This window comes from Trypanosoma brucei, chromosome 4 (assembly GCF_000210295.1).
Source record: "Trypanosoma brucei gambiense DAL972 chromosome 4, complete sequence".
In the NCBI taxonomy this organism is placed as follows: domain Eukaryota; phylum Euglenozoa; class Kinetoplastea; order Trypanosomatida; family Trypanosomatidae; genus Trypanosoma; species Trypanosoma brucei.
In genome coordinates, this window is record NC_026737.1 from 230,051 (window position 1) to 244,856 (window position 14,806).

Sequence of the window (14,806 nt, forward strand, 5' to 3'; positions counted from 1 at the left end):
ATCATCAGGTTGCTGTGCTTCAGTTTCCTTATCATCAAGTTGCTGTGGTTTAGTTTCCTTACCATCAGGTTGCTGTGGTTCACTTTCATTATCATCAGGTTGCTGTGCCTCAGTTTCATTATCATCAGGTTGCTGTGCCTCAGTTTCCTTGTCATCAGGTTGCTGTGCCTCACTTTCATTATCATCAGGTTGCTGTGCCTCAGTTTCATTATCATCAGGTTGCTGTGCCTCAGTTTCATTATCATCAGGTTGCTGTGTCTCAGTTTCCTTATCATCAGGTTGCTGTGGTTCACTTTCCTTATCATCAGGTTGCTGTGGTTCACTTTCATTATCATCAGGTTGCTGTGCCTCACTTTCCTTATCATCAGGTTGCTGTGCCTCAGTTTCCTTATCATCAAGTTGCTGTGCCTCAGTTTCCTTATCATCAGGTTGCTGTGCCTCAGTTTCCTTATCATCTGGCGGCTTTACACGAGCTGATCCATTGGTGGTGTGTGCTGCATCCCTCTCCTCTTCGTTGTGGTTTTTGGCTCTCATCACTTGGCTGCCGCGGCCCACGTTGTTCTCGTCCGCCTCCTGACGTCCTTGGGCGCCAGTCTTGAGCTGAGTATCGGTTCTGTGGAGGCCGCCATCGCCTTCGACAGGAAACCGAGGTGCTCTGTTGCTTCTGCGCACTGCTTTCAATGTCCGTGCCTCGCCCACTTTACCTGTGTTAGCGTGTGCTATACAAGTAGAACACCAGCCTGCAACGCATGACACAACGGTTAACAGAAGTATCTTTGCGGTGCGGAGATGACGCATCGTTAGGCCACCTTGGGAGTAGCTGATATTGAAGAAAGCACACCCCTTCAGATGATGAACTAAACAACAGGCTCAACTGTATGAGGTAGGTATTGAAATCCTGGGAAAATGTTGGGCGGGACCCCAACCACCTTACAAAGTGAAGGAGGTAGGAAAAGAAAATAACATGATGACTCGGCAAACCACAAAATCTCTAACGCAGCAGTTAAATCAAGCAATAAAAAAGTGTTTCAACCATTGGTACCAAAAACCGGGTCCCTTACACAAATATTAATCCCTACGTAGAGAAAATTCCATGGTGTCACCGGGAACAGTATCTATCCTAACCGGCTCCACACCCATGGTATCTATACTGGTACCAATCCGCATCATTGTTCCACCGATGCGTTGCGGCTTCACGGGCGGGAGGTTTCTCAAAGATGGAGGTACCACTGGTGGCGCGTCGTATCCCACTTCTTCGAGTGACAAGCAAGGCCCCCTGGACCCAGCGCCACCAAGGAGGTCTCGCACGTCGCCTCTGGGATGAGGTACTACTATTTCAATAATATCAAGAGGCTTCATCTCCTTCTTCACTTCCTTTGCCATAACTTCATGCTTTATTTTCCACACACCTGACCCCTCCAGTGCCGCCTCGTCACGAATTTCCTCCGTGGTTTTTAGAGGTGCTGGGATCGACCGAAGAATGTCGTCAGCAGCGGCTTTGGCTATATTAAGATCCTTCGCCTCGCTTTTAAGAAGAATAACCACGTGCTTCATGTTCCTTTCGGATGCAATATAGAGAGGACTTTTCCCATCTATGTCACAAACCTCAGTCTTCGCGTCCGCCCGAAGCAGGCGGTACACGACCTCGTGAAATCCCGCTTTAGCTGCAACGAACAGTGGAGTTTCTTTCCTACTGTTACGGGCATTAATATCACCTCCTTTTGCTAATATGATCTCAATGAGAGCAGAGTCACCGATGCGGGAAGCCAAATGCAGGACAGTCTCTCCGCCGCCGCCATTTACCACATTAGGATTCGCACCCCTTTCCAGCAGCAGCTGCGCAACATCCCTCTTTCCGTTAAAGCACGCTATGTACAGCGGGGTTTCAAGATCTGAACCCTTTAAATCTGTTTGCGCCCCCAGCTGCAGAATCTCCTTGACGGTGCTAACACCTACCCCCTTCTTCATGCATGCGTAGTAGAGTGGCGTGTATCCGTCGGAGTTCGTAGTATTTACGTTGCCACACGACAAGGTGCGACGCAGTGTACCATGGTCCTGGCGGTCAATTGCATCAAAGGCGCCTTCCATCTATAAGTTTAGTCGCGTTTTTACCTAACAACAGACGGGAAAGGTATAGACATGCGTGTCAGTGCGCTTGTCACACTGTACGAATAAACGGAGCCAGAAACTCTCGGGCAGCTGGCAGCTAACAGGTGGCGCAAAAACATATTTATTCGCAACTCAATTAACAGCACATTCAACACGAAAGGCCCTCATACCCAAGAGTAAAATTGCTACACTTCGTCCTCAACGACACAGTGCTCCAGTGAGTAGGGTTGTACATTGCAGTTTCCACCGCACGTGTATACCAACACGCTCCCAAAATGAAGAGAATGATCCTTCTCCTCTTTTCCCTTAGTCAAAAAATAAATGATTGGGGACGTGAGCTGTAGTTCGTACCGTCTTTCATTCGAGCAACGGGGGCATCTCGGGATAACTATCGGAGCTGGGGAAGAGCGCAGCGGCTTTTGGCCGGGCCCCCATCGGACACACTGAGAAGGAACCCTACCTATTCGGTCCACATACTTCCTCAGAAGTTTTTCCGCCAAAGGTTCATCTTCATCCTCGACCACGGTTGTTTCCACAGCATCTTCGCCGTACGTCTGTTGCGCCTTGAGCAACTGATCTGGGACAGTGCCGCAGCATAGCTTCGGTTTGGGTGGTTCTTCAAATATATTGAGCACGAAACACGGATAGCAAAAACCCTCAACAGGAACTTTTGTCCCGTGGGGCACAAGAACCGAAGAGACATCAGTGGATTGAGTTGGCGAGCCCACCTTACATTCATCCGCCATCGTCGTACAGGTTAGGTTTGTAATGCATACTTCATTGGGACCCTCGTCCACGTATTTAGGATCATCATCACCCCAGTCACCATCTTCTACAAATGTAATGCCCTCATCTTCCCCACCGCCAACAACAGGGGCAGGTGAAGACTGGACATAAGATGGGTTGAAGTTCTGTGAACGGACTGCAAAGCAGAAACTACCTTTTCCTTCGCTGCAGGAAGAGCAAATAAGCACGTACACTATACGGTCGTACACATCCAGGGGTGCATATATTTGTGTCAGCAGTGATACCCACCGGGAACTCCTACATTTAGGACAGTTGAAAATGCTATAGGTTGGTGCCTCTCGAAACAAAACAGCTGAACCACCAATCCTTGACGTGAACGGTGAGGAAAGTTCACTTCCATCCGCCTCTGTTGGTGTACCAAGCCAGACAACTTCCTTCTTTGCCATCCTAACTTTCGTTGCGCGTACGTACAATCGTTCCAACAAGTGTAAAACAAAAACAACCCGCGTGGACTCAAGCAGAGAAAACAAAAGTTTAGTTGAGCTGGCAAATTAAAAATGGTTTTGTTCACTAAAAGAATAACCGCGTGATATAGCTTTAACAACATAAGCACTAATATTTCCTCCCTAAAAAAATTCGAGCAGCGATGCTGTCAGCCACCCGCTGCCGTATGCTTCTCTCAGGTAATACGACGAATTATAGGGGCACTGGGCAACTACATCACCAATTGTGCATGTCCTAAGAGGAAACAACTCCCTTTGCGGAGAAGCGCCATCACCGGTGGTTACTATGCCATTGCTAATCGACGTTTCATGAAACTCAGCGCAAATCCTTTCTGTACATTTCCTAAACACAAGAAGTGGATTCCTGACCCCCCGTCGACGATCCGACCTAGCACCAAAGCACTTCGAATCCAATTCGTTCATGAGTAGTTGAAGTTTTTCGGTATGATTCGCCTGAACGAACCCGATATCTAGATCAGCGTCCCATAGTAGCAGCCTCCCCAGACGCGCGGACCCGAGGAGCGTACCATTCTGCAACCAGCAGTCTACGCTATTTGACCTGAACACTTGTAGTGAGCAGTTAAGGACGTTCTGAAACGCTGCCTCTCTGTCATAGTAAACATTGTAGCAAAAATCTACGGTCACACTTATTACATATACTAACAACACGAACACAATTGCACGTACCCATGATACTCCAATTCCTCCCCCTTCCTTTCGATGAACATCCACCATTTGATTTGGCGGCGAGTGATATCAGATCTTGACGTCGAGCTAATGAGACTCAGTACGAAAAAAGTGCACGCAACCTTTGTTTTTGTGGCAATGACAAAAGGTTCAAGTACCTTTAATGTGCGTAAAGAAGTTTTTTAAAAAAAAACTAAATTCATTTTTTGAAGCCCCACCAATCGGAACCCATCCACTCCTTCAGTGCTAACCACAGTGAAGTACTGGGATGTTATCGTGCAAAATAAAAAAGGTTGTGCATACGTGCTTATGCAACATAATTGATTTCGTTCCATCCCCGTGTCATATTTTCCTGGTTAGCACCTCCAACGTTTTGCTGGTACCTTTAAACGACAAATCTGTTATTTAGACATGGGAAAAGGCAAAGGAGTGAAAAGAAAACGTTAAAGGTGCCGCTGAAGGTTTGCACCACCTCAAAAAAACAAATAAATAAAACGACGGTGGGGTAGAGAAGAGACTGCTGGTGGCGTAAACGGTGAATGCTGCAACCTCCGAAAAATGGCATATCTCTCTCAGGTCGTGGAGAGCAAACCATTCAACTAGAATGGCGAAAAGGAAGCACGGCAGACAAATGCGCTTCTTAAAATCGCACGCACGCACGCACCATCACAGTGCAAAAGGGGTATATGACACCTTTAGTTGGCTTCATGAACCAATGTACAAATATTAGTAATACCATGTCCGAAAAATACAAGTCGCATTGCGCAATCAAACCGACGACGGGTTTGAGAAAGATGTGCCTTCAAGTAGTTGGTAAAAGGAGGGAAAGTTCGTACACACAAGCGAATGTGAGAGAGCCGCAATAATGGTTTCCCCGCTCTTCTGTTATTACACCGCCTGAATGAGACATTGTCCCTTCCCATCACCCTCAACAAGTTGATTACACCCATGGCACCAAATCTCCGCGTTGTGGAAACACGCGGCACGCCCATAATAAGCAGGCAAACTCACTACCACCCCACACACATTTACGTCATTGGGAAGTTCTTGGCGCTCAACTTGGCTTGGGTGACAGATACAGCATTTTTTCTCCAGTTTCAGCGGCATAAAAGTGGTTAGCTGCGGTTGAGCAGGACGTCAACAATCGTTAAATTCGGTGAATGGATCCTCCCCACCACCCCACCACCAAAAGGGAAAAAATGCAATCACGCGCAAACACGGCAAATCATAAAAACGCACTGAGGGGCCGCTTGATCATTAGGTAACCACACATTTGCTTCCCACACACACACACACACACACACACACACACACCAAAATGGCACCATCCTTAAAGTGAGGCGGAAGGGTAACGGACATTTTCACCTTCCCATCAATCACTTAAAGCGACATAAGTGGCAGTAAGTGTGGCAACTTCAGGGGAAAAGGCAGTCCAAGTTGACAAGAGAAGGCAACATTATCCCAGCGGATATTCAACAAAATGTGAGATGCTGGGTTCTATCTAGTAAGCAGAACGGCATCTTACCCCTTCCTTTGAAGGGTGAACCAACATAATTAAACAAAGAGAAAAAGAAAATATCTGAACAAAAAACCAACGTACTCACTTATAAGTGTATATTGTAGCTTGAATGAAGACAGTGAGGCGCAGCACTCGATAAAGAATAAAATTTTGTTGTCAACCGTTCGCCGCAGTGAAAGATCACATAAAGGAAATACAGTGCGGGAATCACTGCAAAACTTTCCAGAGTCCGTCTTCATCCTTCAAATCAACCTCCATGAAGACGACGAGTTGGAACAGCAAATTCCGAGCCGCTACAACCTCCAGCCGACGTAGTGCAAAACTGTGAAGCTCTCACATATTTAGCCGACCATCCAATCCTGTTTTTCTCTCTTTTCACACACTGCTGCATTCAAAAGCAGAAAGCGAGCAGAACAATTTGAACTTAAAAAACGGGGAAGCTAGGCTGTGACATCTATCCCACAGCTGTGATCACCCAACTCCCAGCGCTGGGGATAAAACTGGAAAGTTAGTCAGGGAAACAAACGAATGCATCAGACGCTCCTACAGGAAAAAAAAAAGATCTGACTCATTCTAATTGACCCAGAAGCGCAAAAGGTTATAGTATCGCTGCTGTGAAGAGTAGCTTCATCACCACAACCGTCGCGTGGCATCAGCAACCCCTAACAACACCACATTACAGCAACTGTTACACGGTTTTTTTTAAAAAAATCGTACCGTTAAGGGTACCAGCCTAAACCAAGACGTAAAAGTGTCCCTAATAGCATCGATTATTGAAAATGCTGAGTGAAAAATGTGCCTCACGTACCAAAGCAGTGCGTAAGCTCTTCTTATGCACAACTCAACCCAAGCCTTTCGGGGTCAAGGAAGTTTTTTTCTTGGATGGCCGTATGTACAGCCCAGTACTCGAGGGAAGCGCAGTCCGCGCAAAGGTAGTAAAGCATTGGGGTGGTGAACCCTCAAAAATGAAATTCCAGCGCATCACTACGAACGCATAGTCAAGTGTTCGGAACCCTTGTACAAAACCAAACATCAAAAAGAGTTGCTGATGCAAATGGCGTACAAGTGAGGGCGCTCACAGAAGTTGTTAGCGCCTGCACCACTGTCACCCCCTCCCCTTCCCATCTCTCCATATGTCGGGTCAGTTATGTGCTTACCAATGGGCAAAACGGTTGAATAATAAGCAACAAACCGTAGTAACCTTCATTTTGACTTCAACACAAAAACATTCTTGGCGTTCGCAGATATCCCCGCTCCAAGAGGATTGAAAGGACCGCACATACAACTGAACCTCCAAACAGCCAAAAGGGGGAAAGTCACCGGCACAACCTAACATCCACCACGCAAGAAGGATACAGAAGTGCCACGTCACAAAAATCAGTACATTCACTACACTAATACCTTCGCTTCGGACTGGTTACAACCAGTTCGCCGCGAGATAGGGCGCTACTGGATGAAGCTCGCAACCCCTTCACACCTCGCCCACAAAAGTCCAGGATACTTTACAGCACATTGTATGGTCCCCTTCAAGGGCGACGACCACGACTGCATTGCACATTTTTGACGGATGGTTTAAAGAAAACAAGCGGAAGAAACAGGGGAATGTGCACATACGATCCAACAAAGAACGTAGTAGCAGAATCAGGCTCACGAATTTCATCCTTGCAGCATCTTGCCGCTCCGGAAACCATATAAACAGTAACTTGAAAACACATTTCCACTACTACGCATACACAGAAAATAATGTGTGGTGCGCTGCGGCAGAGCGTGCACGCCGACACATAGCAGATGCATCAATTAAGCAAACTAAGACCAAATAACACAGGTTCAAACGGTTACATTGGTCGCATCACAAAGTAGCACTGGTAGCCGGTACAAATGCTAACAATGCCCAAACTTCTCAACGAATCAACAAGTTATGTCCCTTCGTTGTTGAAAGAATCACATGATCATAAACACACAAGTACGTTTCCACAACCTACCTTCTCCCAGTCCACAAGACAAATAACGGACTGAACAGTCCACTATGATGTCCCTTATTACTTTTTTTTTCTTGAAAAAAATGACAAAGAACAGTTCTTCTGCCATAGTGTTGCTCCCAGAAAGTCCCACCGAACACATGGGGTGGTAGAACACACGTAACATCATTACCACTCGTGGTGTGGTACCTACATTGTACCCAATATGCAGATCGGTTATCAGAATCAGTTAATCACACCAACACTGCAATTCTTTCCGCGAGTACCGACACATGTTATTCGAAGTGACGGTGTGATGTCAGCGACACGTGGCAACGGCGGCGCCGTAACCCCAGCGCCTGCTTCACGGCCAACATAAATAAGTTCCTGGTAATAGCTGGTTAAGACCTATTGCACCAACTATGTCGAATTACCGCCCAAGACTTAAACACCGCGGCAGCTGAAGGAGGGAATGACACGGAATGGGTCAGGAAGCGGGAGAGAAATGATGATATTCACCTCCCCTACTTCTACTTGCAAAGCTTTAAAAAAACTCTACTATTCTCCATCCACCTCATAGCTGAGGTTAAGACACTCAAATGAATTTCCACAGAAACACACACACACACACACCCGAAACCTTCTGTAACCCACCGCACCAAACCATCATTGGGATCTCCGCGTCCGACTCTTTGCATGGATCAAGTGCAGGAAGATACATTACCAAGGAAAGAACACAAACGTAACTAGCACTGCAAAAAAAAAAAAAAAACTAACCTAATGAGGAGGGGCACAATGGGAGAAAATGCCCTGAAAGGACCGTGACACTTCGCCAGCACCATGGAAATCAAGCACGATCCTTCCAATCGCTTATAAAGGCACGAGTTTGACCACTCGCGTTTAACCTGGAATAGCAGAAGCCAGCAATCACTGTGTTCCAGATGGGGACCGTTATCCAGGCATCGCAAGGCGGACCCGCTGCAACAGATGCTTCTGTAAGACTAGGAAATATTCAAACAGAGAAATAGGTGAGGAAAACTGTATTTGTTCGAGGTGAAAAAAAAACTCCCAGGAGCATCTGCCAACAAACACACGGGTGTGGAGTTCGGTGTAATCGGCTCCTGATGGTGACGGGGGCGGCGTACCCTTAGAGGGGCTAAGTTCACGCGCAAGATGGGAACGCAGCCAAATATGCTTAAAAGCAGGTACAGTAACTCGCTTCAATGGGGATGATAGCCTCGGACGGCGCGGTAGAACCCGAGTGGACACACTTCTGAGGCCACACCATCCTCACCACGTTACATCCGAATGCGGTGCTGGAACTTGCTTCACCCGCGAATTTTATTGAAGGCACAGTGTCTTTCCAACGGGGAAAGAAGTTACCTCTGATGAGAGGGTGTGTGAAATCACCGCCACACTCTATCTCCAAACGGCATTGGGGAAAAATTGGAAAGGTGGCGGAAATAACTGCAGGGCCCTCTCCCGAAAAGGAAGAAAAAAGTCGCCATTAGCGCTTCCTACGACAAAATGTGAAAGCTTTGTACATCTTTATGAAGGATTGGAAAGAAAAACGAGGGGAAGTATTTTAGAACACACTCCGTCACTGACGAAAGCGGAAACCCCAGGGCGAGGCCGACACCTCGTCACTCACCCTTCCGACTAGATGAGGGAAAAGCGGGCCGTTGCGGGAATCGAACCCGCGGCCTCCTGTACCCGAAACAGGAATCATGCCACTAGACCAAACGGCCACCGCGGCGAGGGCGATAATTAATATACTTGGGGGTGCCACCTGAATTTCCACGTTCAGTCGTTGTTAACATTTGTTCAGGTGAGGCGATGCCGGCCACCTCAACGTGGTGCCAGGGTCCAGTACCCCGTATCATCGGGGGAAGCCAAGAGCCAGCAGCATTCCTTTCATCGGGAACAATGCTTTGCTTTTGCAACGGCACCGAGCAGCACTGAGATGAGCCGCGCCGTGATGGAGAACATTTTTTTTTGTAGAGCCCTGGGCACGTGTTCTAGTGCTGTCGGCGCCGGAGCTTTAGAGGCCACAAACCTTAGAATCCAAGCGTTTCTACTCACACTACACTCATCCCCCGTATACGTCAAATCCGCTTTCGGAACCCTCATTGCAAGAGGCAGCTCCAAGATCCAAAGCGGCTTGACCGTCACGACCTCGGCATCCGGCGCCGCAGTGGGATTCTTCAATTTCGTTTGACGTATCACTATTGTGGACTTTGATTGCTTTTCTTTTGGTAGGCGGGAGGGCAGTCACTAAAAGTTTAAAAGTTTCATTCATCCACTTTTTGAGGGTCGTTTTGTAAGTGAGCCTTTCCCTCCGTCGGATGGCGTTGTTCTTCGACCTCCCTCCGAAGCGGCTGTTGACTAACCCCTTTAAGTTTGGTATTTTTCTGTCTGATGCCGGGGCCTAAACCCCCTTTTGGCACCGGAAACAGGCACCGTCACATACAGAATAGCTTGGGACGTTGGCTAAATCACGCTGTTTACACCACACACACACCCAACGAGTTGCAGAACTGTTTCTTCACCTTTGCGCCGCTCTGTCTATTGAAGCGAAACCCACCTTCCTTTTTCCATGCAGGGAGGCGGTGACGGATGAGCACTTTTCATTACCTTATACATTCGGGTGTTAACGGAAACACCAAACAAAGTCCTTCCATGTTTATTGTCTAATTTTTGTGTGGCAGTCCACTCCGACGTTCCACTCCCTATGATATGTAGTATCGAGGGATGCCTCTGTTTTGTTATTCCTTATCTTTCACGTAATTCCCCCCCCTCCTGAGTTGGCCTTTTAATCCTCTCGACTGAGCATCAATGTGCATTTTTGTTTTCTAACTCTTCAGTTCCCTGAGACATGCTACCATCAGACAGAATGGTGGAAATTAACTCCCACTATTTGCTTGCGCCACCCCAGTTCTGCTTAACTTTTTCAACCCTTCTATTTTTACATCCAAATGGTTGAGGAAGTAAGCTGACGTAACATGAACTGAATATCACACAAAAAAGCATAAGTGTATCGATCAGCCTTTGTAAAGCAGCCGATAACGTTTCCTCTTAGCGGCCCCCAGGCACTTAAAGGCGAGTTTGGAGGCCCAATTTTCATTTTCAAGGTAGGTGGGTCATGCTTCTTAAATATCAAAGAATACAAGTATGGTTGCTTGCTCCTGAGCTAAAGTGAGCCAACTGCGGACAAAAGGCTGCCTTTTTCTCGGCATATCCACTATAACCAACATCCTAGGCGGGAGGAAGCCATCCACATTGGACTGAATCCCCCCCCCCCAAATAACTGGGCCGAGGGTTCGCTAACATCTCCGTTAAGAAGTGAGAGTGAATAAAGGAGACCTTAGACTGGCAGGGTGGTGCAGGCTCTGGCAGCGACAAAGAAATTCCTTAAACTGAGGAGTTCGGTACCGCGGCACACTTTCAAGGTGCTTGCTGAGAGTCCACTGACAACCGGGTCCCGTTTCCCCCAGCAAGATACCACTTGTCGTCCTATCCGTGCTCGCGGCAGTTGCCCCCGTGGCGCGGCGGTGGGGTGGTTGGTGTCGTTTGTGGCAGAAATGCTGCAATATATTGAAGTCGACCTTTTCATTTGGGGTTTCCCCCTCTCGAAACCTGCACAAAAGGTTGTTTTTTGCATGGCCCATGGAACGTCGGTGCGGTGTGAGTGTTATCCGACCCTTCTCCCATCGGCGTAGTGTATTCGGAGAAACCATCTTTGTTTTTCTTATAACGTTTCGCACGGCTAACCGGTTTCGCTGCACACCCTCTACATGCAGAGTACGAAAAAGAAGTCTACAGTTGGATTTTGCATTTTCCAACTTCCAAGACATTGAAGTGGTTTCCACGTCGTAGGGAGGCTCTCGCATGGAAGGTATGATACAGCTTGCATATATCGCTCTTTTCAGTTGCCGAAGACAAATTGTACTCTCATAAAGACTCCGGGACTCAGTTGACACCCATGCGTGCCCACGTGTCGCGTATGTGAAACGAGCTTTCTCCTCCGAAGCGCTATGAATGATAATCCATTTCCTCTCATTTGAACTGGCACTGTGAACAGCTAGCCGAAGAGTGTTTAAACAGCCGGGCGCATCAGCGTGTAACCCTTCCGCCTCCCACACCGTAATCAGTGGTGGGACAGAGTCACCTTCGGAAGCTTTATCTAATGAAGGAAAAGGGAAATGCGCCTCCTATCGCTTCGCCTCGGTGGAAGCAGTAAGCCACAGAGGACTCCCCTACTAGAGGCACTGCGTCCCCAACACCTCTTCAGATCCACAAAAAGGGTGACAATAGCAATGGCAACAGTAACGGTTGCAACGTCATCTCCTTCTTTGTTCTATTCAGTACTCGTGTTGGGATTGATGGCCGTGAAATCTTGTATGGCATGAAATTTCCTGGAGTTATTGGTACGCAGGAAATGGGGATGTGAGTTTAATCAGTGGTCGCTGCTGTGAGCAACGGGAAAAATTTGTACGGATGGTGTTTCTCATTTCTCATGAACGCGAATAGAGCAGTCATGACTTCATGAGAAGACTATACGTGCAACTCCATCGCTTTGTGTATCATACAAAGGTTGCTGAAAAATAAAAAGAGTGTCTACCTTTCTTTTTTTTTTTGCTAAAGCTGTCTGGGTTACCACGTGTGCCAAGGACACTGCACTCCTGAAAAAGATTATGGATACAGAGGTAACAATTGGTGGTTCTTCTCACAGCAGCGGTGTAAAGAAAAAAAATATGTGGAAATAAACATGAAGAAAAAAATGGTACAAGCAAAGTGTGAGCGGCAGGACTTTGTGCTGCGAGTGGGCGTTTACAATAATTCAATTGAAGTCGATGTCTCCCTTTGGAGTTCTTCCTCAGGAAGCCGAGAGCACCCTCACTCTCTCTCCTCAAAGGTGAAGCGTGCGCAACCGCATTTTCTTCCCACTGACATGCGTAGGGTGCGATGTTTCTTAGACATTGGCGACCACTACTAACGATGGCCGGAACAGGGCGGCAGGTAAGCGCGTAACTCTCGCCGATGGGGACAAATGTGGACGGAAACCCCCCCAACTCCGACTCCGACTCTACTTCGGCGAAGAAAAAAGATCAGACATATTATTAAAGACGAATGACTGCATCAACCGAAAAGCTATATCTCTCGAAGATTGACATCAGCCTTGCGCAGGGAGAGTGCTAATCTTCTCTGTTGAATTTCCAGTTTGTGGATGTCCCCGAAGGGCTCCACTCGGCTCCACCACTATTGTTCCTTCTCTAACATTTTATGGAAAAAGTCATTTCTAAATAAAAACAAAACACTAAAAATATCCCTGCTTCGGCGTGGCCGCTTAGCACAGTGGCAGTGCACCACTCTCGTAAAGTGGGGGTCGCGAGTTCGATTCTCGCAGTGGCCTTGTTTTTCGGCGGACCAAGTTCCGCGAACTTTGAAGATTTGAGAACTCGTTTGTGGGCGTGAAAAAGTCCTTCCGGCCGGAATCGAACCAGCGACCCTGTGATACCCGCATACTCTACAGTCACATGCTCTACCAATTGAGCTACAGAAGGCTGACTGCCGCAGTAGTCGGGAGACTTGTTATATGTGCCGCTGGTCACGCGACTGCTCGGTTGTCAAACATCGTCTATTGAGAGTCGTGCGGTTCCTTATCTTGTTTATTGTTAGCTTGTTAGCGCGGCTCTGGCCTTCCTCCCTGGCAAGTTGGGCCGCAAACGGACCGCCCGCGTTTGGTTGGGACACCGTCTTTTCTCTGTACGTATTTCTTGATTAACCGCACATGAAGACAATGTGGTAGCCGCGGCACTTTAGCTGATTGGTGGATATTGTTCCGCGGACAGCGGCACACTGGGTTCCAGTGCCGTCGTCCCGGAAGTCTATAATGAGTAGGGGGCGCTGAGGTGTTGGAGACGAGGCCGCGCAGAAAAAGAAGCAGTGACAGAGAGGCTGGCGCAAAATGTTGAGTGTATGTTTTTGGAAGAATAGAAATTTCACTGGCTACTCCACTTCTGACGGGTGTTGCTCTTCCTTGAGCTTCTGCTTTACGAGATTTCAGGGGTTGCGGGTAATCTTATTTTATGTGGAAATGTTTCCTTGAAGCAATTCTATCGCCTCTCCGTGTGATTTCAATAGGGAATGAGGATGTGGATTTGTGACGAGGTGACACCTCTATTGTTTTCTTTCCTGTGTGGGGAGTGGCAGGGCGTTCTTCACCGCAACACGTCACAACAAAAGAATATCAACACAACATTGGAGAGTTTGAGTTTCTTTGTAATGTTTATGGGATCGCCCAGGCGAGGGCACCGAAACACCAATTTAGGGACAAAAAAGTTAGAGGAAGAGATTAAGAAAAAGTTTGGAGCAGTGGTGAATAAGACGAATGAGGATGAAGATGAGTCCGCTGGAGAACGAACCTCGCGTTAAAATGTCGAGGAGTCGTGGGAAAAGGCGAAAGTATTGAAGGAGGAGGTTGGGGACGAACAGGAAAAATGAGCTACAAGAGAGCCAAGAATGTGACAAGAGCAGTATACGGAGGCATTGCAGATGAAATGGAAAATATGAACGTATCAACCTAAGATACTATGGAGGATAACAACGCCACGGTGTTCAAGAGCAGCGGTAGCGGTCCGGTCTTTACTTCGGTGCAAAAGTCGCGGTAATCAACCCCTTAAAACCGGGGGCAGCCCCCTTTTCCCCTTTTCTTTTCCATAGTTCCCCACACGTGCGTCTGTTGGTGTTGGCTTCTCACATCCTGTTGAGTCCGCGCGCGGAAAACAAATAGATGCGTACCCACATACGCCGCAACGATGCATCTGAGGGACAAGTTGCTGATCCCTATTGATTACGACACGCTCGAGGGTAATTTTGCATTTATACTGAACGCTCTCCAAATCCCTTTCTCGAATGAATGGCTGGCTGCTTCTGCCCATTGACACATGCGCGAACCTTTTGTTTTGTCTTTGAGTCTCGTTTCCCCCCTCGCTTCCTCTTAGCAGTTGTTATTTTTCCGCACATCAGCGCCATACGCATCCCACCAGCTTTGATGTATCCAACCGGAGACAATTTCTTTTGTTGTTTTTTGTGTGTCGAATCGCCTCACCGGCGTCAGGTTCCTTCTGCTTCTTCACATTCGCCTCCTCTCTTCACCCCTTCTCGACTGAAACCTATGTGGGTCAGTCAAACTTTCTACCAAATAATAACAATAAAAATGAGGGCACATACCGAAACCACCGTGCTAAGAAGAAGAGATACGAAGATATGATGAACCCCAA

General features: G+C 47.6%; 6 protein-coding genes and 3 non-coding genes across 9 annotated transcripts in view; 2 read left to right on the forward strand and 7 right to left on the reverse strand.

Moving 5' to 3' along the window:
* TbgDal_IV990 (hypothetical protein, conserved, (fragment)) overlaps positions 1-798 on the reverse strand; it is a gene marked incomplete at both ends in the record, with an annotated part of 2,403 nt that extends 1,605 nt beyond the window's left edge. Inside the window, one exon of the mRNA XM_011774382.1 lies at positions 2-798. Within this exon, the coding sequence (XP_011772684.1) occupies positions 2-798 (797 nt within the window). The remainder of the gene's footprint in view (position 1) is intronic.
* A 270-nt stretch (positions 799-1,068) lies between these two features.
* Positions 1,069-2,088, reverse strand: TbgDal_IV1000 (ankyrin, putative; the record flags this gene model as incomplete). Its single annotated transcript, XM_011774383.1, has 1 exon — positions 1,069-2,088. One exon carries the CDS (start codon positions 2,086-2,088, stop codon positions 1,069-1,071), a length of 1,020 nt encoding a protein of 339 aa, XP_011772685.1.
* Positions 2,089-2,294: 206 nt separating this feature from the next.
* On the reverse strand, positions 2,295-3,302 carry TbgDal_IV1010 (hypothetical protein, conserved; the record flags this gene model as incomplete). Its single annotated transcript, XM_011774384.1, has 1 exon — positions 2,295-3,302. The coding sequence occupies one exon, from the start codon at positions 3,300-3,302 to the stop codon at positions 2,295-2,297; it is 1,008 nt and encodes a 335-aa protein (XP_011772686.1).
* A 180-nt stretch (positions 3,303-3,482) lies between these two features.
* Positions 3,483-4,094, reverse strand: TbgDal_IV1020 (hypothetical protein, conserved; the record flags this gene model as incomplete). Its single annotated transcript, XM_011774385.1, has 1 exon — positions 3,483-4,094. One exon carries the CDS (start codon positions 4,092-4,094, stop codon positions 3,483-3,485), a length of 612 nt encoding a protein of 203 aa, XP_011772687.1.
* A 5,105-nt stretch (positions 4,095-9,199) lies between these two features.
* On the reverse strand, positions 9,200-9,271 carry TbgDal_IVtPro01. The gene has a single exon. It is a non-coding gene; the product is annotated as a tRNA-Pro (tRNA).
* A 1,587-nt stretch (positions 9,272-10,858) lies between these two features.
* On the reverse strand, positions 10,859-11,413 carry TbgDal_IV1030 (T. brucei spp.-specific protein; the record flags this gene model as incomplete). The annotated part of the gene is made up of 1 exon (XM_011774386.1): positions 10,859-11,413. One exon carries the CDS (start codon positions 11,411-11,413, stop codon positions 10,859-10,861), a length of 555 nt encoding a protein of 184 aa, XP_011772688.1.
* A 1,451-nt stretch (positions 11,414-12,864) lies between these two features.
* Positions 12,865-12,936, forward strand: TbgDal_IVtThr01. Its single transcript has one exon. It is a non-coding gene; the product is annotated as a tRNA-Thr (tRNA).
* A 67-nt stretch (positions 12,937-13,003) lies between these two features.
* On the reverse strand, positions 13,004-13,087 carry TbgDal_IVtTyr01. Its single transcript has one exon. It is a non-coding gene; the product is annotated as a tRNA-Tyr (tRNA).
* Positions 13,088-14,442: 1,355 nt separating this feature from the next.
* On the forward strand, positions 14,443-14,796 carry TbgDal_IV1040 (hypothetical protein, unlikely; the record flags this gene model as incomplete). Its single annotated transcript, XM_011774387.1, has 1 exon — positions 14,443-14,796. One exon carries the CDS (start codon positions 14,443-14,445, stop codon positions 14,794-14,796), a length of 354 nt encoding a protein of 117 aa, XP_011772689.1.
* Positions 14,797-14,806: the final 10 nt, after the last annotated feature.